The following is a 21523-nucleotide window of genomic DNA, read 5'->3' on the forward strand; positions in this document are numbered from 1 at the left end:
CTGCCACCTCCTGACCCTGCTGCTGCCATCCCTTGGCCCTGCTGCTGCCACCCCCCGACCCTGCTGCTGCCACCCCCCGACCCTGCTGCTGCCACCCCCTGACCCTGCTGCTGCCACCTCCTGACCCTGCTGCTGCCATCCCCCTGCCCTGCTGCTGCCACCTCCTGAGCCTGCTGCTGCCACCTCCTGAGCCTGCTGCTGCCACCCCCTGGCCCTGCTGCTGCCACCCCCCGACCCTGCTGCTGCCACCCCCCGACCCTGCTGCTGCCACCCCCTGACCCTGCTGCTGCCACCTCCTGACCCTGCTGCTGCCATCCCCCTGCCCTGCTGCTGCCACCTCCTGAGCCTGCTGCTGCCACCCCCTGACCCTGCTGCTGCCACCCCCTGACCCTGCTGCTGCCACCTCCTGACCCTGCTGCTGCCACCCCCTGGCCCTGCTGCTGCCACCTCCTGACCCTGCTGCTGCCACCCCCTGGCAGGGTGGTGGGTGGGGGGGCTGGAGAGAACCTCTGGAGGTCATTCAGTCCAAGGATTCTCTGAGTCACATCATGCTGGGACCCCTAAAGTGCCAGCAGCCCCCCAGGGAGGAGAAGGTTACAGCATCACAGTATCACTAAGGTTGGAAGAGACCTCAGAGATCAGCAAGGGGCTGAGCAGGAGCTGTGGTGAGCAGAGCAGGAGCTGGGGGTGAGCAAAGCAGGAGCTGGGGGTGAGCAGGAGCTGGGGCTGAGCAGGAGCTGGGGGTGAGCAGGAGCTGGGGGTGAGCAGGAGCTGGGGTGAGCAGAGCAGGAGCTGGGGCTGAGCAGGAGCTGGGGGTGAGCAGGAGCTGGGGGTGAGCAGAGCAGGAGCTGGGGGTGAGCAGGAGCTGGGGGTGAGCAGAGCAGGAGCTGGGGGTGAGCAGAGCAGGAGCTGGGGGTGAGCAGAGCAGGAGCTGGGGCTGAGCAGGAGCTGGGGGTGAGCAGGAGCTGGGGGTGAGCAGAGCAGGAGCTGGGGCTGAGCAGGAGCTGGGGCTGAGCAGGAGCTGGGGGTGAGCAGGAGCTGGGGGTGAGCAGGAGCTGGGGGTGAGCAGGAGCTGGGGTGAGCAGAGCAGGAGCTGGGGGTGAGCAGGAGCTGGGGGTGAGCAGGAGCTGGGGGTGAGCAGAGCAGGAGCTGGGGGTGAGCAGGAGCTGGGGGTGAGCAGGAGCTGGGGTGAGCAGGAGCTGGGGTGAGCAGAGCAGGAGCTGGGGTGAGCAGGAGCTGGGGGTGAGCAGGAGCTGGGGGTGAGCAGGAGCTGGGGTGAGCAGAGCAGGAGCTGGGGTGAGCAGGAGCTGGGGGTGAGCAGGAGCTGGGGTGAGCAGGAGCTGGGGGTGAGCAGGAGCTGGGGGTGAGCAGGAGCTGGGGCTGAGCAGGATCTGTGGTGAGCAGAGCAGGAGCTGGGGGTGAGCAGGAGCTGGGGTGAGCAGGAGCTGGGGGTGAGCAGGAGCTGTGGTGAGCAGAGCAGGAGCTGGGGGTGAGCAGGAGCTGGGGTGAGCAGGAGCTGGGGGTGAGCAGAGCAGGAGCTGGGGTGAGCAGGAGCTGGGGGTGAGCAGGAGCTGTGGTGAGCAGAGCAGGAGCTGGGGGTGAGCAGGAGCTGTGGTGAGCAGAGCAGGAGCTGGGGGTGAGCAGGAGCTGGGGGTGAGCAGGAGCTGGGGGTGAGCAGGAGCTGGGGTGAGCAGGAGCTGGGGGTGAGCAGAGCAGGAGCTGGGGGTGAGCAGAGCAGGAGCTGGGGGTGAGCAGGAGCTGGGGTGAGCAGGAGCTGGGGGTGAGCAGGAGCTGGGGTGAGCAGAGCAGGAGCTGGGGGTGAGCAGGAGCTGGGGGTGAGCAGGAGCTGGGGGTGAGCAGGAGCTGGGGTGAGCAGGAGCTGGGGGTGAGCAGAGCAGGAGCTGGGGGTGAGCAGAGCAGGAGCTGATGCTGAGCAGGAGCTGGGGCTGCAGCTGGGACAGGGCAGTGTCTACCTTGGGCTCTTTCCCAGAGCCTGCTGGGTTTGGCTTTGCCTCCTGAAAGCTTTCCCTTGCTGCTGGCACAGCCAGGTGGGGTTTGCACAGGTCTGGCTGCTCCTGGGTGCTGCCTGGGGTTGAACTGATCCTTATCAGGAGGAGACAGGGAGGGCAGGAGGCATAATGAGAGAGCCAGAGGTGCTGGGGGGAGCAGAGTGCCTCATTGTCTCCTGCTGCCACAGGAGCTGCTCTGGGAAGAGCTTTTGTCTCCTCAGCTCCCAGCACAGCTCGCTGGGCTGAGCTCCTGGCAGCTGGCTCTGGCTGCAGCTTCAGCAGCTTTTGATGCAGCCCCTGATGGGTTGGCAGAGCTGCAGAGCTGCTTGCAGGCTCTCTGGGATGCTCTGGGGGGGATGTGAAGGTGTCCCGGTTTCAGGAACAGGCTGAGAGGGTTGGGATTGATCAGCCTGGAGAAGAGAAGGCTCCAGGGAGGGCTTCAGGGGCCAGAAGAAAGCTGGGGACAGACTTGTGAGCAGGGCCTGTTCAGACCCTCAGCTAGATCTGGCTGCTCAGAGCCTTGTCCAGCCTGACCCTGACCCCAGGCTCCATTCCTCTTCCCTCCTGCCCCCTTCAGAAAGGTGACTCTTGCCTGGGGGCAGAGCCCCTGCTCTGTTCCCATGGAGGGAGCTGCTCCTCCCTTTCCCCCAGAGCACCACCCTGGGGTCTGCTGCAGAGACTGCTTGCCCCCAGCAATGCCTCCTGTGCCAAAGCTCTTCAGAGACATGGGACAGGATGGAGCTCAGATCCCCTCCTGTCAGCAAGCAACCTGGACCTGCTGGAGCAGGGCCAGAGGAGGCCACAGCAGTGCTGGGAGGCTGGAAGCCCTCTGCTGGGAGGCCAGGCTGGGAGGGTTGGGGTTGTGCAGCCTGCAGAGGAGAAGGCTCCAGGGAGACCTCCTGGTGGCCTTGCAGTGCTTCAAGAGGCCAGGAGAGAGCTGGGGACAGACTGCTGAGCAGGGCCTGTTGGGGCAGGCCAAGGGGGGATGGTTGGAACTGCAAGAGGGAGACTGAGAGTGGAGAGAAGGGAGAAAGGTTTGGTGCTGAGGGTGGGGAGAGCCTGTGCCAGGCTGCCCAGAGAGCTGGGAGCTGCCCCATGGCTGGCAGCAGTGCAGGGCAGGTTGGTTGGGGCTGGGAGCAGCCTGCTGTGGCTGCAGCTGTCCCTGCTGGCTGCAGGGCTTGCACTGGCTGAGCCTCACAGGTCCCTTGCAGCCCTATCCAGGCCATGTTTCCATGAGTCCCACTGCTGTCTGGCTGGGATGATGCTCTGGACCAGGCCAAGTCCATCCTGGGCCAGTTTTGGTGGGGGCAGGGCTGCACAGAGCCACAGAACCCCAGGCTGGGAGGTCCCTCAAGGAGCAACCTTCCTTGGCCCAGCCCCTGTCCAGCTTCAAGGCTGGGGTCAGTCCTGAGCTGTGAGTCCTGCTGCACCTCCCAGCACTGCTGGGCTCTGCCTGCCCTGGCTGCCTGGCAAGCTGTGACCTGCAGAGGCACATCTCAGCCTCACTGCTTGTCCCCAGAGAGCAGCCCCAGTGCAGGGCAGGTCGGTTGGGGCTGGGAGCAGCCTGCTGTGGCTGCAGCTGTCCCTGCTGGCTGCAGGGCTTGCTCTGGGTGAGCCTCACAGGTCCCTTGCAGCCCAGCCCAGGCCATGATCCATGGCTCTGTGATCCCTGCACCCATGCAGGGAAGCAGGGCCTGGAAACCCAGCCCCAGGCTGCTGCCTCGGGAGGTGCAGCCTGGAGGGTGCCCTGCAGGAGCTGAGCAGCCCCTGCCCAGAGCTGCTCTCCCAGTGCTCCTCTGTGCTGCCAGGCTGACTGCTTCTGCTGCAGGTGCTGCAGTACCTGGGGCTGGATGTGAGCGAGGAGAAGAGGAGGAGGCTGCGGCAGAGCCTCCCCAGCGACTCGCAGGGCACCGTGGCCTATGGGGGTGAGCAGAGCTCTGCCCTGGGGGGCTGTGCCCTGGGGGGGAGGCACTGCTGGGCACCTGCTGAGAGGGAGCAGCTCAGAGCTGCCTGAGGACTGGGGCAGCCTCCCAGCAGCTGAGCAGAGTCCCCAGGCCAAGAGCAGGAGGCTGGGAGGAGCAGCCCTGGAGAGGAGCTGCAAAGCTGGGCTGAGGCTCAGGGCCCCCCAGCCCCAGCCTGGCAAGCAGGAGCTGGGCAGCAGCAAAGCCAAGGCCTGGGAGAGCTCCTGCAGCACAGCTGAGGCACAGAAGGCTTCCCAAGATCATTCACAGCCCCCAGCAGTGTCCCCTTCCCCCCAGAAGTGTCCCCTTCCCCCCCCAGCAGTGTCCCCTTCCCCCCAGAAGTGTCCCCTTCCCCCCAGAAGTGTCCCCTTCCCCCCCCAGCAGTGTCCCCTTCCCCCCAGCAGTGTCCCCTTCCCCCCAGAAGTGTCCCCTTCCCCCCCCAGCAGTGTCCCCTTCCCCCCCCAGCAGTGTCCCCTTCACCCACCAGCAGTGTCCCCTTCACCCCCCAGCAGTGTCCCCTTCCCCCCCAGCAGTGTCCCCTTCCCCCCCCCAGCAGTGTCCCCTTCCCCCCCCCCGCAGTGTCCCCTTCACCCACCAGCAGTGTCCCCTTCACCCCCCAGCAGTGTCCCCTTCCCCCCCAGCAGTGTCCCCTTCCCCCCCCAGCAGTGTCCCCTTCCCCCCCCAGCAGTGTCCCCTTCCCTCCAGCAGTGTCCCCTTCCCCCCCCAGCAGTGTCCCCTTCACCCCCCAGCAGTGTCCCCACCCCCCAGCAGTGTCCCCTTCACCCCCCAGCAGTGTCCCCTTCCCCCCCCAGCAGTGTCCCCTTCCCCCCCCCAGCAGTGTCCCCTTCACCCACCAGCAGTGTCCCCTTCACCCCCCAGCAGTGTCCCCTTCCCCCCCAGCAGTGTCCCCTTCCCCCCCCCAGCAGTGTCCCCTTCCCCCCCCAGCAGTGTCCCCTTCCCTCCAGCAGTGTCCCCTTCCCCCCCCAGCAGTGTCCCCTTCACCCCCCAGCAGTGTCCCCACCCCCCAGCAGTGTCCCCTTCACCCCCCAGCAGTGTCCCCTTCCCTCCAGCAGTGTCCCCCCCAGCCCCTTCTCCCCCCAGCCCCCTCCCTCCCAGCCCCTTACCTTCCCAGCCCCTTCCCCCCCAGCCCCTTCTCCCCCCAGCCCCTTCCCCTCCAGCCTCTCCCCCTCACCCCCCTCCCCCTCAGCCCCTTCCCCTCCCATCCCCTTCCCCCCATCCCCTTCCCCCCCAGCCCCTTCCCCCCCAGCCCCTTCCCCTCCCAGCCCCTTCCCCCCCAGCCCCTTCCCTTCCCAGCCCCTTCCCCTCCCAGCCCCTTCCCCCCCAGCCCCTTCCCCCCCAGCCCCTTCCCCTCCCAGCCCCTTCCCCCCAGCCCCTTCCCCCCCAGCCCCTTCCCTTCCCAGCCCCCTCCCCCTCACCCCTTCCCCCCCAGCCCCTTCCCCTCCCAGCCCCTTCTCTTCCCAGCCCCTTCCCTTCCCAGCCCCTTCCCTTCCCAGCCCCCTCCCCCTCACCCCTTCCCCCCTCACCCCTTCCCCCCCAGCCCCTGCACTGCTGCTGCTCTCTTGCAGATGTGCTGCAGGCTCTGAGGGCCCTGCTGCAGGAGGAGCTGGAGGAGGCTGGGCTGGACTCCAGCTGCATGCTCTTCACTCAGCACGAAGTGGCCAACCTGCTGGACACCTCAGCCTTCCACTCCCCGGTCAGTGCAGCCCCCCCTGCCCCCCAGCCCCACTCCCATGCAGGGGGAAAGCTCCAGGCCCCTTCCCTGGTTCTCCTGGAGCTCCCCAGAGAAGGCAGCAGCAGGCAGCAACCATTTTGGCAGCAGCAAGCTCTGGAGAAGGCCTCAAGAGTCTCATCTGAGTGCACCCTGAATCAGCCTGCACTTGGCACTCAGCTGGGTGGCAGAGTTGATCTGCTGCAGGGCAGGAGGCTGTGCAGAGGGCCCTGGCCAGGCTGCAGCCATGGCTGAGGCCAAGGGGATGAGGTTCAACCAGGCCAAGGGCTGGCTCCTGCCCTTGGGGCACAACCACCCCAGGAAGGCTCCAGGCTGGGGGCAGAGGGGCTGCAAAGTGCCCAGCAGAGAAGGCCCTGGGGGTGCTGGGTGCCAGCAGCTGGAGAGGAGCCAGGGGGTGCCCAGGGGGGCAAGAAGGGCAGCAGCAGCCTGGCCTGGAGCAGCACTGGGGTGGCAGCAGGAGCAGGGCAGGGATGGTGCCTCTGGGCTGGGCACTGGGGAGGCCACAGCTTGAGTGCTGGGTTCAGCTCTGGGCTCCTCACTGCCAGAAGGACCTTGAGAAGCTGGAGCAGGGCCAGAGAAGGGCAAGAGAGCTGGGGAAGGGTCTGGGGAAGAGGGCTGGGGAGGAGCAGCTGAGGGAGCTGGGGGGGTTGAGCCTGGAGAAGAGGAGGCTGAGGGAGACCTCCTTGCTCTCTGCAGCTCCCTGAGAGGAGGCTGCAGCCAGCTGGGGCTTGGGCTCTGCTCCCAGGGAGCAAGGGACAGGACAAGAGGTAAAGGGGCTCCGTTCCCAGGTGGTTCCTGATGCTGTCTGTGCCTCTGCCCTGCAGACCTTGGACTCTCTGAGCTGCACCAGCAGCGAGGAGCTGGAGCAGCTGCAGCTGGAGACGCTGGACCTGCGGCACGAAGTGCGAAGGCTCAAGGTGGAGCTCTGGGCTGCTGCCTGCTGCTGGGGCTGGCTCTAGTCACACAGGAGGGGCTGGGGGCTGCCTGTCCCTCTTCAGAAGCCACCAGGAGCTTGCACTCTGCAGGTTCCTCACTGCAGAGCCTCTCTCCCTTCACTGCACCTTTCTGCCTCTCAGCCTCCCGTGGCAGCGGCGCCGCTTAGAGCCACAGGGAGGGCTCTCACAACCCCCTGACCCCAGGAGCACCCTCCCCTGCCCTCCCATCCTGCCCCAGCACGGCTGCCAGCACCCTGGCAGCAGCCAGGGGCATTGCTGCAGGCAGGAGGGGCACTGTGGTGGGAGGCAGGGCCCACGACTGCTCCTGTAGAGCATGGCTCTGGTGGGCAGGGGCTGTCGGACCAGGGGACCCCAGAGCTGCCAGGGCCTGATGGGATCCTGCAGGAAGGCTGCAGAGGAACTTTTGCTGAGGGGGTCTGAGCCAGGCCAAGGGGGAAGGGTTTGGAGCTGAGGCAGAGCAGGGTTAGAGTGGAGCTGAGGAAGAAGTTGTTGAGTGGGAGGCTGGGGAGCCTCTGGCCCAGGCTGCCCAGGGAGGCTGTGGCTGCCTCCTGCCTGGGGGTGCTGAAGGCCAGGCTGGATGTGGCCATCCTGAGGCCAGCCTGGGCTGGTGGGAGGGGTCCCTGCCCATGGCAGGGGGTTGGAGTAGAGGCTCTCTGAGATCCCTTCCCCCCCGAGCCGCTCTGCAGCCTCCCAGCCAGCGACCTGCGGCTGGCTCCTGCCAAGCCGGTGAATGCTTTCCCCTAGGCGCTGCTGAAGGAGGTGGAGAACAGCAAGAAGGCGATGGAAGACGAGCTGCAGAGGCTGAACCAGGTTAGCTCGGGGGGCTGCGGGGAGCCCTGGGGGAGGGGGCCGGGGCGGCGGGGCACGGCGCAGACGTGGCTGCCCTTGGCCGCAGAAGGCGCTGGGGTTCCTGTCGGAGAACCGCTCGCTGCACAGCAAGCTGCAGGTGGCAGAGCTGGGCCGGAGGCAGGCACACAGCGCTGAGCAGGACTACGAGGAGGTCATCCACCTGCTGGAGGCCGAGATCGCAGAGCTGAAGATGCAGCTGGCAGGGAAGAGAGCAAAGCACGTCTCCGAAGTGGAGGTAAGGCAAGCGCTCGGCCGGGGAGAGCGTCCGGAGCCGCCGGCTGGGGCGCCTCCTCCTCCCCCCCTTCCTCCTCCTCCTCCTCCCCCCCTTCCTCTCCCCCCCTTCCTCCTCCTCCCCCCTCCTCTCCCCCCCTTCCTCCTCCTCCCTCCTCTCCCCCCTTCCTCCTCCTCCCCCTCTCCTCCTCCTTCTCCTCCTCTTCCCCTTCTCCCCTTCCCTCTCCTCCACCTCCTCCCCATCCTCCTCCCCTTCCTCCTCCCCTTCCTCCTCCCCTTCCTCCTCCCCCTCCTCCTCCTTCTCCTCCTCTTCCCCTTCTCCCCTTCCTTCTCCTCCTCCTCCCCCCCTTCCTCCTCCTCCTCCCCCCCTTCCTCCTCCTCCTCCCCCCCCTTCCTCCTCCTCCTCCTCCCCACCTTCCTCCACCTCCACTCCCCCATCCTCCTACTCCTCCCCCCCTGCCTCCTCCTCCTCCCCCCCTTCCTCCTCCTCCTCCCCCCCTTCCTCCTCCTCCTCCTCCTCCCAGAGGGCAGCACTTGTGCAGTGTGGGCACAAGGCCTGCAGGGACTCAGGGGCTGTAGGATCTCCACTGTCCACCCCAAAAGGACCTTCAAGAAAGAGAGGCTCCAGGAGAGCTGGGGAGGGACTCGGGACAGGGGCTGGGGGTGCCAGGCCCAGGGCCAATGGCTTGGAGCTGGGAGAGAGGAGACTGAGAGTGGAGAGGAGGAAGAAATTCCTTGCAGTGAGGCTGGGGAGACTCTGGCACAGGCTGCCCAAGGAGGCTGTGGCTGCCTCCTGCCTGGGGGTGCTGAAGGCCAGGCTGGATGAGGCCTTGAGCAGCCTGTGCTGGTGGGAGGGGTCCCTGCCCATGGCAGGGGGCTGGAAGTGGTGTGAGCAAAGGCTGACTGAGCAGGATGTGTTCATCCTGCACCCTGGGGATGATCACAGTGTCACAGTACACTAGAGGTTGGAAGGGACCTCCAGACACCATCCAGTCCAAGCCCCCTGCCAGAGCAGGAGCACCCAGGGGGGTCTGCACAGGAATGCATCCAGGGGGGGTTGAATGTGTCCAGGGAAGGAGGCTCCACAACCCCCCTGGGCAGCCTGCTCCAGGGCTCTGTCAGCCTCACACCAAAGAAGTTTCTCTTCATGTGGAGCTGTGTTCAAGTTGGTATCCCTTGCTCCTTGGCTAACCACTGCTCACCACCCAAAGGAGCTGGGCCCCCTCCCCTTGCTCCTTGGCTTCCCACTGCACAGCACCCAAAGGAGCTGGGCCCCCTCCCCTTGCTCTTTGGCTAACCACTGCTCACCACCCAAAGGAGCTGGGCCCCCTCCCCTTGCTCCTTGGCTAACCACTGCACACCACCCAAAGGAGCTGGGCCCCCTCCCCTTGCTCCTTGGCTAACCACTGCTCACCACCCAAAGGAGCTGGGCCCCCTCCCCTTGCTCCTTGGCTTCCCACTGCACAGCACCCAAAGGAGCTGGGCCCCCTCCCCTTGCTCCTTGGCTAACCACTGCTCACCACCCAAAGGAGCTGGGCCCCCTTCACCCCTCTGTGACCTCTGAGCTCCCTTCCAGCCTGAGCCCTGCTGTGAGTCTGTGACCTCTGAGCTCCCTTCCAGCCTGAGCCCTGCTGTGAGTCTGTGACCTCTGAGCTCCCTTCCAGCCTGAGCCCTTGCTGTGAGTCTGTGACCTCTGAGCTCCCTTCCAGCCTGAGCCCTTGCTGTGAGTCTGTGACCTCTGAGCTCCCTTCCAGCCTGAGCCCTGCTGTGAGTCTGTGACCTCTGAGCTCCCTTCCAGCCTGAGCCCTTGCTGTGAGTCTGTGACCTCTGAGCTCCCTTCCAGCCTGAGCCCTGCTGTGAGTCTGTGACCTCTGAGCTCCCTTCCAGCCTGAGCCCTGCTGTGAGTCTGTGACCTCTGAGCTCCCTTCCAGCCTGAGCCCTTGCTGTGAGTCTGTGACCTCTGAGCTCCCTTCCAGCCTGAGCCCTTGCTGTGAGTCTGTGACCTCTGAGCTCCCTTCCAGCCTGAGCCCTGCTGTGAGTCTGTGACCTCTGAGCTCCCTTCCAGCCCAGCCCTTGCTGTGGGTCTGTGGATCCCTGCCCCTGGCTTTCTACTCGTAGCCAGTGCCATGACTTGATGCTTGCCAAGGCCATGCTGAGGGTGCTGCTCAGCTCTGTCCCTCTGCCCTGCCCCAGGAGGACCTGCTGGAGCTGAGGAGGCAGCTGGCCCTGGCCGCCGGCCGGCTGCGGACGTCGGAGGTGTCTCGGAAGCGGCTGGAGATCTGCAACAGGAGGCTGCTGCTCTTCGTGCAGGTGACTGCTCCCCTGCCAGCCTGCTGGCTGCCCCTTTAAAGAGACCACAATAGCAGTAACCAGGCTGGAAAAGACCTCAGAGATCACCAAGTCCAACCTCTCCCCCAGCACCATCTGAGCAACTCAACCATGGCACCAAGGGCCTCAGCCAGGCTCCTCCTAAACACCTCCAGGGATGGGGACTCCACCACCTCCCTGGGCAGCACAGCCCAGTGGCCAATCTCTCTTTTTAACCTCCAGCCTGAACCTCCCCTGGCACAGCTTGAGACTGTGTCCTCTTGTTCTGCTGCTGGCTGCCTGGGAGCAGAGCCCAACCCCCACCTGGCTCCAACCTCCCTGCAGGGAGTTGCAGAGAGCAAGAAGGTCTCCCCTGAGCCTCCTCTTCTGCAGGCTGAGCAACCCCAGCTCCCTCAGCCTCTCCTCCCAGGGCTGTGCCCCAGACCCCTCCCCAGCTTTGTTGCCCTTCTCTGGACACCTTCCAGCATCCCAACATCTTACCTCTGCCAGGCCAAACACCTTCCTGCCCCAGGAGCCAGGGGAGGCTGAGGGCTGTTCTATCTCATCCCCAACAGGCAGCAGATGCTGCTTAGGAGAAGCTGGGAAATGAGCTCCTCAGTGGCAGCTGCATGGGGCAGGTCCCTCTGGTAGCTCTGCTGTCCCATGGGGCACCCCCAACATGCTCTGATTGAGGCTTGCCCAGGAACTCTCTTGGAGAGGGTTCCTGGGGCCAGGCTCTGCTGAGTGCTGCCCAGGGCCAGCACAAGGGGCAAGGGGCAGCAAGTGTCAGGCAGGAGGTTGGAGCTGAGCAGGAGGAGAAAGTTGTTTGGGGTGAGGCTGCAGGAGGCCTGGAGCAGGCTGCCCAGAGAGGTTGTGGAGTGTCCTGGTGAGGAGAGCTTCCAACCCCCCCTGGGCACTGTGCTGCTGGGCAGGGTGCTGGGGGTGCCCTGCTGGGGCAGGGCTTGGGCTGGGGCAGCTCCAGAGCTCCCCTCCAGCCTCCCCCTGCTGGCATTTGGGGATTGTGTGCTTTGAGGACAGCTCTGACCATCCACAGGCTTCAGAGCTTATGGCTCAGAGTTTAAGGCTGGAGGCAGCATTTCAGGTTGCTGTCAGCAGTGTTTGTCCCTGCCCCGATGCTGCCTTCCCCTCAGCCTCCCCTTCCACTCCCTGCTGGCACTGAACAAACCACTCTGTGCCTTCTCAGCCTGCACAGGGGGCAGTGGTGGTCTCCCCCTGCAAGGATTTGGATCAACCCCCCCCTCCAGCCCTGTGCAGGCCACTGATAGCAGCACAGAATGGCTTCAGCTGGGGTGGACCTGGAAGATCCTCCAGCTCTGGCACTCTGGGATGCTGGTTTCAGGCTTCCCTTTGGATCACTGATGGTTGCTTCTCTGCACAACAAAGCTGAGCTGCCAGACTGCCTTTCCCCCCTGGGTGTCCTGCAGACTCTCACACTGAATTGCTTCTGCTTTTGAACTGAGCCTTGCCCCACTGCAGCTGTACAGCACCACAAGCTCCTCTGCTCAGGGCAGTGGCCAGCAAGGGAAACACCAGGGCCAGGATAGCAGAGAGTCACAGCATGGCTCAGGTTGGAAGGGAGCTTCAGGATCACCCAGCCCCAAGGCCCTGCCATGGGCAGGGACCCCTCCCACCAGCACAGCTTGCTCAGGGCCTCATCCAGCCTGGTCCTCAGCACCTCCAGGCAGGAGGCAGCCACAGCCTCCCTGGGCAGCCTGTGCCAGAGTCTCCCCAGCCTCACTGCCAACAATTTCTTCCTCCTACCCACTCTCAGTCTCCTCTCTCCCAGCTCAAAGCCACTGTCCCTGGGCCTGGCACTCCCAGCCCTTGTCCCAAGTCCCTCCCCAGCTCTCCTGGAGCCCTTCAGGTCCTGGGAGGCTGCTCTGAGGTCTGCCTGCAGCCTGCTCTTCTCCAGGCAGCACAGCCCCAGCTCTCCCAGCCTGGCCCCACAGGGGAGCTTCTGCAGCCCTCTGATCACCTTTGTGTCCTCCTCTGGCCCCACTCCAAGGGCTGCTAATACCTGCTGCAGCTCCTGGCAGGAGCTCAGTAGGCCACAGAGGAGCAGAAGGACGCAGAGGTGCTCCGGAGAGGCAGAATGAGAGCCCCTGCAGAGCTGCAGCCCTGCCCCCTGCTGCCTGCGTGGTGCGAGGCAGGACTCTGGCAGAGGCTTTGGCTTGGGGCAGGCAGCTGAGGCCCCTGAGCAGTGGAGCAAAACCTCTTCCCACCCCTAGAGCCCTGGCTGGTGGCTGAGCAGTCCCCAGCCCTGCCAGCAGCCAGGGGCTGCTCCTGGCCACTGCCACAGAGCCTGCACAGCCTGCCTGGAGGGAGCCCATTTGATGTTGCCCTTCCCAGGCTGGAGAGCTGGGCTGGAGGTTCCTCCTGCAGCCCTGCCTGCAGCTTTGCATGGGCTGAGAGTGCTGCCTGAGCTGCAGGAGGCCTTGGGGCCCTGGCTGCAAGGGCAATGAGGAAGCAGAAGCTGATTGCTGCCATCTTCAATGTGATCAGCAGGGAAAGCCCAGGGGGGTTGTTCTCAGGGATTCTTCCTTGCTGTGAGGCTGAAGCCTCCTGCTGAAACCTCTGGCTTGTAATATCTCTCCTTTTTATTACTAGCTCTCTCTTCTCTCCCCCCCCCCCCCTCCACTTTTCCCCCTCCTCTTTTTATTCCTTCTCTCTTTGTTGCTTGCTTCCTGCTCTCCTCTTTGCCTGGCAGAATGTCCACAAGGTCCTGAGCACTTCCACTCCCCTGCCAGAGGACAACAGGTAGGAGGTGGCTCCTGGGAACCTTGCAGAGGAAGCTGCAATGTTCCTTCTGTGCCCTTTACCCAGGGGGGGTGATCCACACACAGCTCACCCAGGGCTCCTCAAGGTGGGAAAGATGCTCTGGGGGCTGCTGCTGGCTTGGCACTTGCAAGGAGGGCTGGGGGTTGGCCTCCTTTCAGTCACTATGTGCAGCACCCCCCTGGTTAAGTTGCCCTTGGCAGCAGAGACCCTCAGGGAGGTTGCTGCAAAGCAGCTTCCTCCTGTCCCCACCAGCTGGTGGCTTTAGGGCTGGGTCCTCTCTTATCAGGGGTCACAGGAGCTGCCAGAGTGTCAGCAAAGACCTGGCACAGCTCTCAGCTACACAGAGTGGTGCAGCACTACAGCCCAGGCTCCTGGGCTGCCCCTTCAAGGTGAGCTCAGCCCCTGTCAGCTGGAGAGACCTGCAGCACAGCTTCCTCTGTGCCCTGAACTGATTGCAGCCTGCAGGAGCCCCTTGGCAAGCTCACAGAGTGCTCACCCAGCCCAACCCCCTGCACTCAGCAGGGACATCCTCCACCAGCTCAGGATGCCCAGAGCCCTCTCCAGCCTCACCTGGGATCTAGAACAGAGTGGGATGGAATGGAATGGAATGGAATGGAATGGAATGGAATGGAATGGAATGGAATGGAATGGAACGGAATAGGATGGGATAGGATGGGATGGGATGGGGTGGAATAGAATTAACCAGGTTGGAAAAGACCTCAGAGATCACCAAGTCCAACCTCTCCCCCAGCACCATCTGAGCAACTCAACCATGGCACCAAGGGCCTCAGCCAGGCTCTTCCTAAACACCTCCAGAGATGGGGACTCCACCACCTCCCTGGGCAGCACAGCCCAGTGGCCAATCTCTCTTTTTAACCTCCAGCCTGAACCTCCCCTGGCACAGCTTGAGACTGTGGCCTCTTGTTCTGCTGCTGCTGGGTGCCTGGGAGCAGAGCCCAACCCCCACCTGGCTCCAACCTCCCTGCAGGGAGTTGCAGAGAGCAAGAAGGTCTCCCCTGAGCCTCCTCTTCTGCAGGCTAAGCAACCCCAGCTCCCTCAGCCTCTCCTCCCAGGGCTGTGCCCCAGACCCCTCCCCAGCTTTGTTGCCCTTCTCTGGACACCTTCAAGTCTCTCAATGTCCTTCTTGAGCTGAGGAGCCCAGAGCTGGACACAGGACTCCAGGGGTGGCCTGAGCAGTGCTGAGCACAGGGCACAAGGACTTCCCTGCTCCTGCTGGCCACACTCTTCCTGCTGCAGGCCAGGATGCCCTTGGCCTTCTTGGCCCCCTGGGCACACTGCTGGCTCCTGTTCAGCTGCTGTCAATCAGCACCCCCAGGTCCCTCTCTGCCTGGCAGCTCTCAGCCCCTCTGCCCCCAGCCTGCAGCACTGCCTGGGGTTGCTGTGGCCAAGGAGTGTCTCCAGGGATGGAGCTTCCACTCCCTCCCTGGGCAGCCTGCTGCAGTGTTCCAGCAGCCTCCTGGGGCAGAACTTGTTCCTCACATCCAATCTCAACCTGCTCTGCTCTAGGTTGAAGCCATTGCCCCTGGGCCTATCCCTACACTCTCTTTCCATCCTTCCTGGGGCCCCCTTCAGGTACTGGAAGGTTGTTACCAGGTCTCCCCAGAGCCTTCCCAAATGCCTGAAAAGGATTTCTCAGTCTCCAGGGCTGTTGCTGATCAGCTAATGAAGGGGGAAAGGGTTTGGAGACCTCAGAAATGCCCAACAAAAGCATGGCTGTGAGAACAGAGCCAAATCTCTTCAGGTCTCTACCACAGCAACAGAATCCTTGAGTCATGCAGGCTGGGAAAGGCCTCCAAGCTCACCCAGCCCAACACCAACCCAACCCCACCATGGCCACAGGGCTCTGCAGCCCCTCCAGCCATGGGGACTCCACCACCTCCCTGGGCAGCCTCTGCCAGGCCCTGACCACTCTGCCACCAAAGACATTTTGCCTCCTCTCCAACCTAACCCTCCCCTGGCACAGTTTCAGGCCACTGCCTCTGCTTCTGTCCCCTGAGCCTAGGGAGCAGAGCCCAAGCCCCAGCTGGCTGCAGCCTCCTCTCAGGGAGCTGCAGAGAGCAAGGAGGTCTCCCTCAGCCTCCTCTTCTCCAGGCTCAACACCCCCAGCTCCCTCAGCTGCTCCTTGCACACCAGGCCCCCCAAACCCCCCCCCAGAGCCTCGTGGTGGTCAGAGGGCTGGAGCACCTCTCCTGTGGGGCCAGGCTGGGAGAGCTGGGGCTGTGCAGCCTGGGGGAGAGAAGGCTCCAGGGAGACCTTAGATCAACCCTCCAGTCCCTGCAGGGGACCCCCAGGCAGGCTGGGAGGGACTGCTCAGAAGGGGCTGTGGGGATAGGACCAGAGGCAATGGCTTGGAGCTGGAGCAGGGCAGAGTTAGGTTGGACACCAGGAGGGAGCTCTGCACAGGGAGGCTGGGGAGACTCTGGCACAGGCTGCCCTGGGAGGTGGTGCAGGGATGGAGCCATCCAGGATCAGATTTGCTGTGTCCCTGGGCAGCCTGAGACAGCCCTGCTGAGTGCAGGGGGACTGGACAGGATACCCTTGGAGGATGCCAATGCAGGCTGTGAATCTGTGCTGCTGAGCAAGAGGGAGCAACCCCCAGCTGCCCCTGCCTTGAGGTCCCAGCAGTGACCTGGGGAGATCCTCCCTGAGAGGCTGGCCAGGAGGGAGAGGGAGCAGTGCAGGGGGGAGGTACTGATGGCACTTTCCATCTCTGCAAGAGCCAGCAGTGACACAGCAGAGGACAAAGCAGAGGCACTCTCAGACACACCTCTCCCATCTCCAGATCTGCTTCACCTTCTGCTCTCAGAAGCTAAAGAGCTGCTGGCACCAATCCTCCCCAGCAAGGACGGTGAGCACTGAAGGGCCTGGAGACAGCTGCACCCCAGGCAGCCCCAGCACAGCCCCTCCAGCCCCCCCAGCACAGCTGAGGAGTCCAACCCTCTGCTCCAGAGGGGCCCAGCAGTGGCCTTGGCCAGCTGGGCTCTCAGCCCCCAGGGACAGCAGCCCCCAGCTGCTCCTGGGCTGCTTTCATGCTCTGTGAGCAAGCTTTCCCCAGCAGCCAGCCTCAGCTCCCTCAGGTCCCATGCCTGGCCCCTGCCCCAGGCTGTATTGGCTGCTGCTGCTGCCAGGAAGAGCTTGGCCCCACCACCCTCCTGATTGCCCTGGCAAGCAGCAGTGGGTGCTGGGAGATCAGCTCCCAGCCTCCCCTTTGCCAGGGCAAGCAGCTCAGCTCCCTCTCAGCCCTCCCCAGCCTCTCGTGGCAGGTTAGAAGCCATCAGGCTTGCCTTGGCTGGAGCCTGGCCAGGTTCTCACCAGCCTCAAACAGAGATCCAAACCTTCCTCAGGGTATTCAGGACCCAAACCTTCCCTTGGCCATCCAGGACCCAAACCTTCCTTTGGCCATCCAGGACCCAAACCTTCCTCTGGCCACCCAGGACCCAAACCTTCCTCAGGGTATTCAGGACCCAAACCTTCCCTTGGCCACCCAGGACCCAAACCTTCCTTTGGCCATCCAGGACCCAAACCTTCCTCTGGCCACCCAGGACCCAAACCTTCCTCTGGCCACCCAGGACCCAAACCTTCCTCAGGGTATTCAGGACCCAAACCTTCCCTTGGCCACCCAGGACCCAAACCTTCCTCAGGGTACCCAGGACCCAAACCTTCCCTTGGCCACCCAGGACCCAAACCTTCCTCTGGCCACCCAGGACCCAAACCTTCCCTTGGCCACCCAGGACCCAAACCTTCCCTTGGCCATCCAGGACCCAAACCTTCCCTTGGCCACCCAGGACCCAAACCTTCCCTTGGCCACCCAGGACCCAAACCTTCCCTTGGCCACCCAGGACCCAAACCTTCCCTTGGCCACCCAGGACCCAAACCTTCCTCAGGGTATCCAGGACCCAAACCTTCCTCTGGCCATCCAAGACCCAAACCTTCCTCAGGCCACCCAGGACCCAAACCTTCCTCTGGCCATCCAAGACCCAAACCTTCCTCAGGCCATCCAGGACCCAAACCTTCCTCTGGCCATCCAAGACCCAAACCTTCCTCAGGCCACCCAGGACCCAAACCTTCCCTTGGCCACCCAGGACCCAAACCTTCCCTTGGCCATCCAGGACCCAAACCTTCCTCAGGCCACCCAGGACCCAAACCTTCCCTTGGCCATCCAGGACCCAAACCTTCCTCAGGGTATCCAGGACCCAAACCTTTCCTTGGCCATCCAAGACCCAAACCTTCCTCAGGCCATCCAGGACCCAAACCTTCCTCTGGCCATCCAAGACCCAAACCTTCCTCAGGCCACCCAGGACCCAAACCTTCCCTTGGCCACCCAGGACCCAAACCTTCCCTTGGCCATCCAGGACCCAAACCTTCCCTTGGCCACCCAGGACCCAAACCTTCCTTTGGCCACCCAGGACCCAAACCTTCCTCTGGCCACCCAGGACCCAAACCTTCCCTTGGCCACCCAGGACCCAAACCTTCCTCAGGGTATCCAGGACCCAAACCTTCCTCTGGCCACCCAGGACCCAAACCTTCCCTTGGCCACCCAGGACCCAAACCTTCCTCAGGCCACCCAGGACCCAAACCTTCCTCAGGCCACCCAGGACCCAAACCTTCCCTTGGCCACCCAGGACCCAAACCTTCCCTTGGCCATCCAGGACCCAAACCTTCCTCAGGCCACCCAGGACCCAAACCTTCCCTTGGCCACCCAGGACCCAAACCTTCCTCAGGCCACCCAGGACCCAAACCTTCCCTTGGCCATCCAGGACCCAAACCTTCCCTTGGCCATCCAGGACCCAAACCTTCCCTTGGCCATCCAGGACCCAAACCTTCCCTTGGCCACCCAGGACCCAAACCTTCCCTTGGCCATCCAGGACCCAAACCTTCCCTTGGCCACCCAGGACCCAAACCTTCCTCAGGCCACCCAGGACCCAAACCTTCCCTTGGCCACCCAGGACCCAAACCTTCCCTTGGCCATCCAGGACCCAAACCTTCCTCAGGCCACCCAGGACCCAAACCTTCCTCAGGCCACCCAGGACCCAAACCTTCCTCAGGCCACCCAGGACCCAAACCTTCCCTTGGCCATCCAGGACCCAAACCTTCCCTTGGCCACCCAGGACCCAAACCTTCCCTTGGCCACCCAGGACCCAAACCTTCCCTTGGCCATCCAGGACCCAAACCTTCCTCTGGCCATCCAGGACCCAAACCTTCCTCTGGCCACCCAGGACCCAAACCTTCCTCTGGCCCCCCAGGACCCAAACCTTCCTCAGGCCACCCAGGACCCAAACCTTCCCTTGGCTATCCAGGACCCAAACCTTCCCTTGGCCACCCAGGACCCAAACCTTCCTCAGGCCACCCAGGACCCAAACCTTCCCTTGGCTATCCAGGACCCAAACCTTCCTCAGGCTATCCAGGACCCAAACCTTCCTCAGGCCACCCAGGACCCAAACCTTCCCTTGGCCATCCACGACCCAAACCTTCCTCAGGGTATCCAGGACCCAAACCTTCCTCAGACCATCCAACATCCAAACCTTCCTCAGGCCACCCCGGTGTGCCCACAGCAATGCTGAGCAGAGTCATCTTGGACCCTTGGGGTGCAAACCAGCCCAGACTCCCTTGCCCTCCCCTGGCTGTGCCCTATCTCCACATCCCAGTCTGGGGCTCTGAGCCTGGGCCCCAAGCCATGAGCATTACCTGAGCCCCTCCTGCCATGCAGAAGGAGACTTCTGGTCTGCTGCATGCCACAAGCAGCTGAGCAGGCAGCCCCTCACAGCTGCCCAGCCTTGGCCCTTTGCTTCATTTCCCCTACCAGACATGGCCCAAGCCCAGCACTGACTTTGTCTCAAAGCCCAGGACAATTGCAGGGGGGTCTCAGCACCCTGAGGGTCCCTGCCTCCTTCCCCTGCCCCTTAGCACCATGCAGCAGCCCTGCTTGCTCCTGCCACGGGCCACAGCCTCCCCTCACCACTGGCTGTCTGCTTCCTTTGCAGCTTCACCGTGTGACAGGGACCAGTGCCTGCCTGCAGAAGGGATCCCAGAGCCCAAGGAGTAGGTGTCAGCCCCCCCTGGCCTGCAACTCTGCCACTCAAAGCAAAGACCTGGCTGGTTGGGTGGCTTTGTGCTTGGCAGCTTTGAGCCAGATCCTCCAGGCCAGGGAAATCCAGCCCTGCCCAGCCAGCCTGCCCAGGCAAGGGCAGGCCTGGAGAGCTCTTTGGTTCCCTGAAATGTGCCTTTTGTCTCTGGCCAGAGGGGAATGTGTGGTTCCATGGCTCACCCAGCTGGGATCTGTAGAGACCTCTGTGAGTCCTGAGTGAGGGAACCAGAACCACTCATGGATGGATGGAATGGGTTGGGTTGGAAGGGACCTCAAAGGTCATCCAGTGCCAGCCCCCTGCCATGGGCAGGGACCCCTCCCACCAGCACAGGCTGCTCAGGGCCTCATCCAGCCTGGTCCTCAACACCTCCAGGCAGGAGGCAGCCACAGCCTCCCTGGGCAGCCTGTGCCAGAGTCTCCCCAGCCTCACTGCTATCAATTTCCTCCTCTCCACTCTCAGTCTCCTCTCTCCCAGCTCAAAGCCATTGGCCCTGGGCCTGGCACTCCCAGCCCTTGTCCCAGGTCCCTCCCCAGCTCTCCTGGAGCCCTTCAGGTCCTGGGAGGCTGCTCTGAGGTCTCCCTGCAGCCTTCTGCAGGCTGCACAGCCCCAGCTCTCCCAGCCTGGCCCCACAGGGGAGGTTCTGCAGCCTCTGCTCATCTCTGTGGCCTCCTCTGGCCCCTCTCCAGCAGTTCCAGGTCCTTCCTGTGCTGGGGGCCCCAGAGCTGGAGGCAGTGCTGCAGGTGGGGGCTGAGCAGAGCAGAGCAGAGGGGCAGAATCCCCTCCCTGTGCTGCTGCTCTCCCTGCTCTGGCTGCAGCTCAGCACTCAGCTGCCTCTGGGCTGCCAGGAACCATTGCCAGCTCAGGGAAAGCATTTCACACGGAGCAGGTGGCCAGCAGGACCTTGCACCGAGCAGGGAAGTTCTGTTCTTTCCTGCAGAGCCAGCGTTGTCTTCAGGGGGTCCTCTGTGCGTGTCCCCATAGTTCCTCCCCCCTCTCTCTCTCGTTTTCAGCCACCTGCACCAGAAGCCGACGTGGCCGCCCCCCGCCGGGCAGCCCCCGAGCCGTGCGCCGCAGCCGCCCAGCCCAGCGCCGGCCCTGCCGCAGTAGCCCCCGGGAGCCGCCCCCGGGCCGGGCTGCCGCCCTGCCGGGAGATGGGAAGGACACAGCTCGAGTGCTTCGCCCCCCCCGGGCACCCCGGGCTGAGCAAACAGCTTTCTGAGGCGAGATTAAGCCCTGCTAAGCCCCCAGGGCTTTGCCAGCAGCCTCCCCCTGCCTGGCTACCTCCGAGCTATCGTCCGAGGCTAACTCGCTCACGGGTCTGCAGCTTTAGAGCATACCGAACTCGAACCTTCTCAAGAGGCTCTCAGGGCCTGGATGGCACTGGCAGCCTTTTAGATCTTGCATCCTGGCTAGTAAGAGGAGCGAGAAGGTACCCGAGGGACTCAGGGGTCTCCGGCAGGCTCCTTGCTGGGGCTCCACCTGGAAAAACCAAAGCGTCTTTAGCGGCTGTAAAGTCCAAGCAGCTTCAGCTGTAGTGTCCCGGCTGTCTGGGGAGAGATTCTTCTCCTTCTGTTCTTTCTGGTCTAGCTTATCCCAGCTGCGATGCTTGCAAGGGAGCGCAACCCCCTGCGGGAGCTGGCCGCAGGGAGCGCGGAGCCAGCCCGCCCCGGGCCGGCAGCAGGGCGCAGCGGGGCCGGCGCCCAGGAGGGCCCCTGCCGGCACGCAGGACCTGGACCTGTGCGAGGCGAGGGTGCCGGTGGAGAGCCAGCGCTGGGCTGGGCAGCCAGGAGGGGCGCAGGCTCTGGAAAATAAAATGGAAATGCTGCTCACAGGGCTGTTGGCTCTCTGGGTTGTGGGAGGGCAGGAGGGAGAGATCCCCCCGCCCCGGGTCACAGAGCCAGGGAAGCAGAGCACCAGGGAAATCAGTCAGAGAAACGCAGAAATGTGGAATCAGGGAACCATCAGGGATGATGGAATCGGGGAGGCATAGAAATAACAGCAACATAGACCCAGGGAAGCATAGCATGGTGGAAATGACAGGCTCACAGAACCATGGAAGCATAGAGATGATGGCTTCAGAATCACAGGGTCATGGAGTCACGGCATCACAGGCTCAGAGAATTACATTGGCAGACATCATGGAGCCATGGAAATCAGAGAATCAGGGAACTGGAACCATAGCATCACATGAATCACAGAGCCATGGAATCACAGAGCCATGGAATCACAGAGTCACTGGGATCATGGAATCATGGAAGTTACAGAAGCATAGAGTGATGGAGTCATGGAACCCTGGGATCACAGACATCATGGAATACAGACTACAGAATGAACCAGGCTGGAAAAGACCTCAGAGATCACCAAGCCCAACCTGTCCCCCAGCACCATCTGATCAACTCAACCATGGCACCAAGGGCCTCAGCCAGGCTTCTCCTAAACACCTCCAGGGATGGGGACTCCACCACCTCCCTGGGCAGCACAGCCCAGTGGCCAATCTCTCTTTTTAACATCCAGCCTGAACCTCCCCTGGCACAGCTTGAGACTGTGGCCTCTT

General features: G+C 63.5%; 1 protein-coding gene across 1 annotated transcript in view; it reads left to right on the forward strand.

Moving 5' to 3' along the window:
• The window catches only part of LOC128897191 (syntaxin-binding protein 4-like), a 93420-nt gene extending 73344 nt beyond the window's left edge, over positions 1 to 20076 (forward strand). The window contains exons 13-22 of the mRNA XM_054161260.1: positions 3838 to 3934; positions 5557 to 5684; positions 6545 to 6637; positions 7421 to 7486; positions 7572 to 7760; positions 9950 to 10066; positions 12792 to 12841; positions 15601 to 15731; positions 18865 to 18922; positions 19980 to 20076. Coding sequence (XP_054017235.1) covers positions 3838 to 3934; positions 5557 to 5684; positions 6545 to 6637; positions 7421 to 7486; positions 7572 to 7760; positions 9950 to 10066; positions 12792 to 12841; positions 15601 to 15731; positions 18865 to 18922; positions 19980 to 20076 — 1026 coding nt within the window. The remainder of the gene's footprint in view (positions 1 to 3837; positions 3935 to 5556; positions 5685 to 6544; positions 6638 to 7420; positions 7487 to 7571; positions 7761 to 9949; positions 10067 to 12791; positions 12842 to 15600; positions 15732 to 18864; positions 18923 to 19979) is intronic.
• The last annotated feature ends 1447 nt before the right edge of the window (positions 20077 to 21523 follow it).

Source organism: Dryobates pubescens, chromosome 4 (genome assembly GCF_014839835.1).
Source record: "Dryobates pubescens isolate bDryPub1 chromosome 4, bDryPub1.pri, whole genome shotgun sequence".
NCBI lineage: Eukaryota > Metazoa > Chordata > Aves > Piciformes > Picidae > Dryobates > Dryobates pubescens.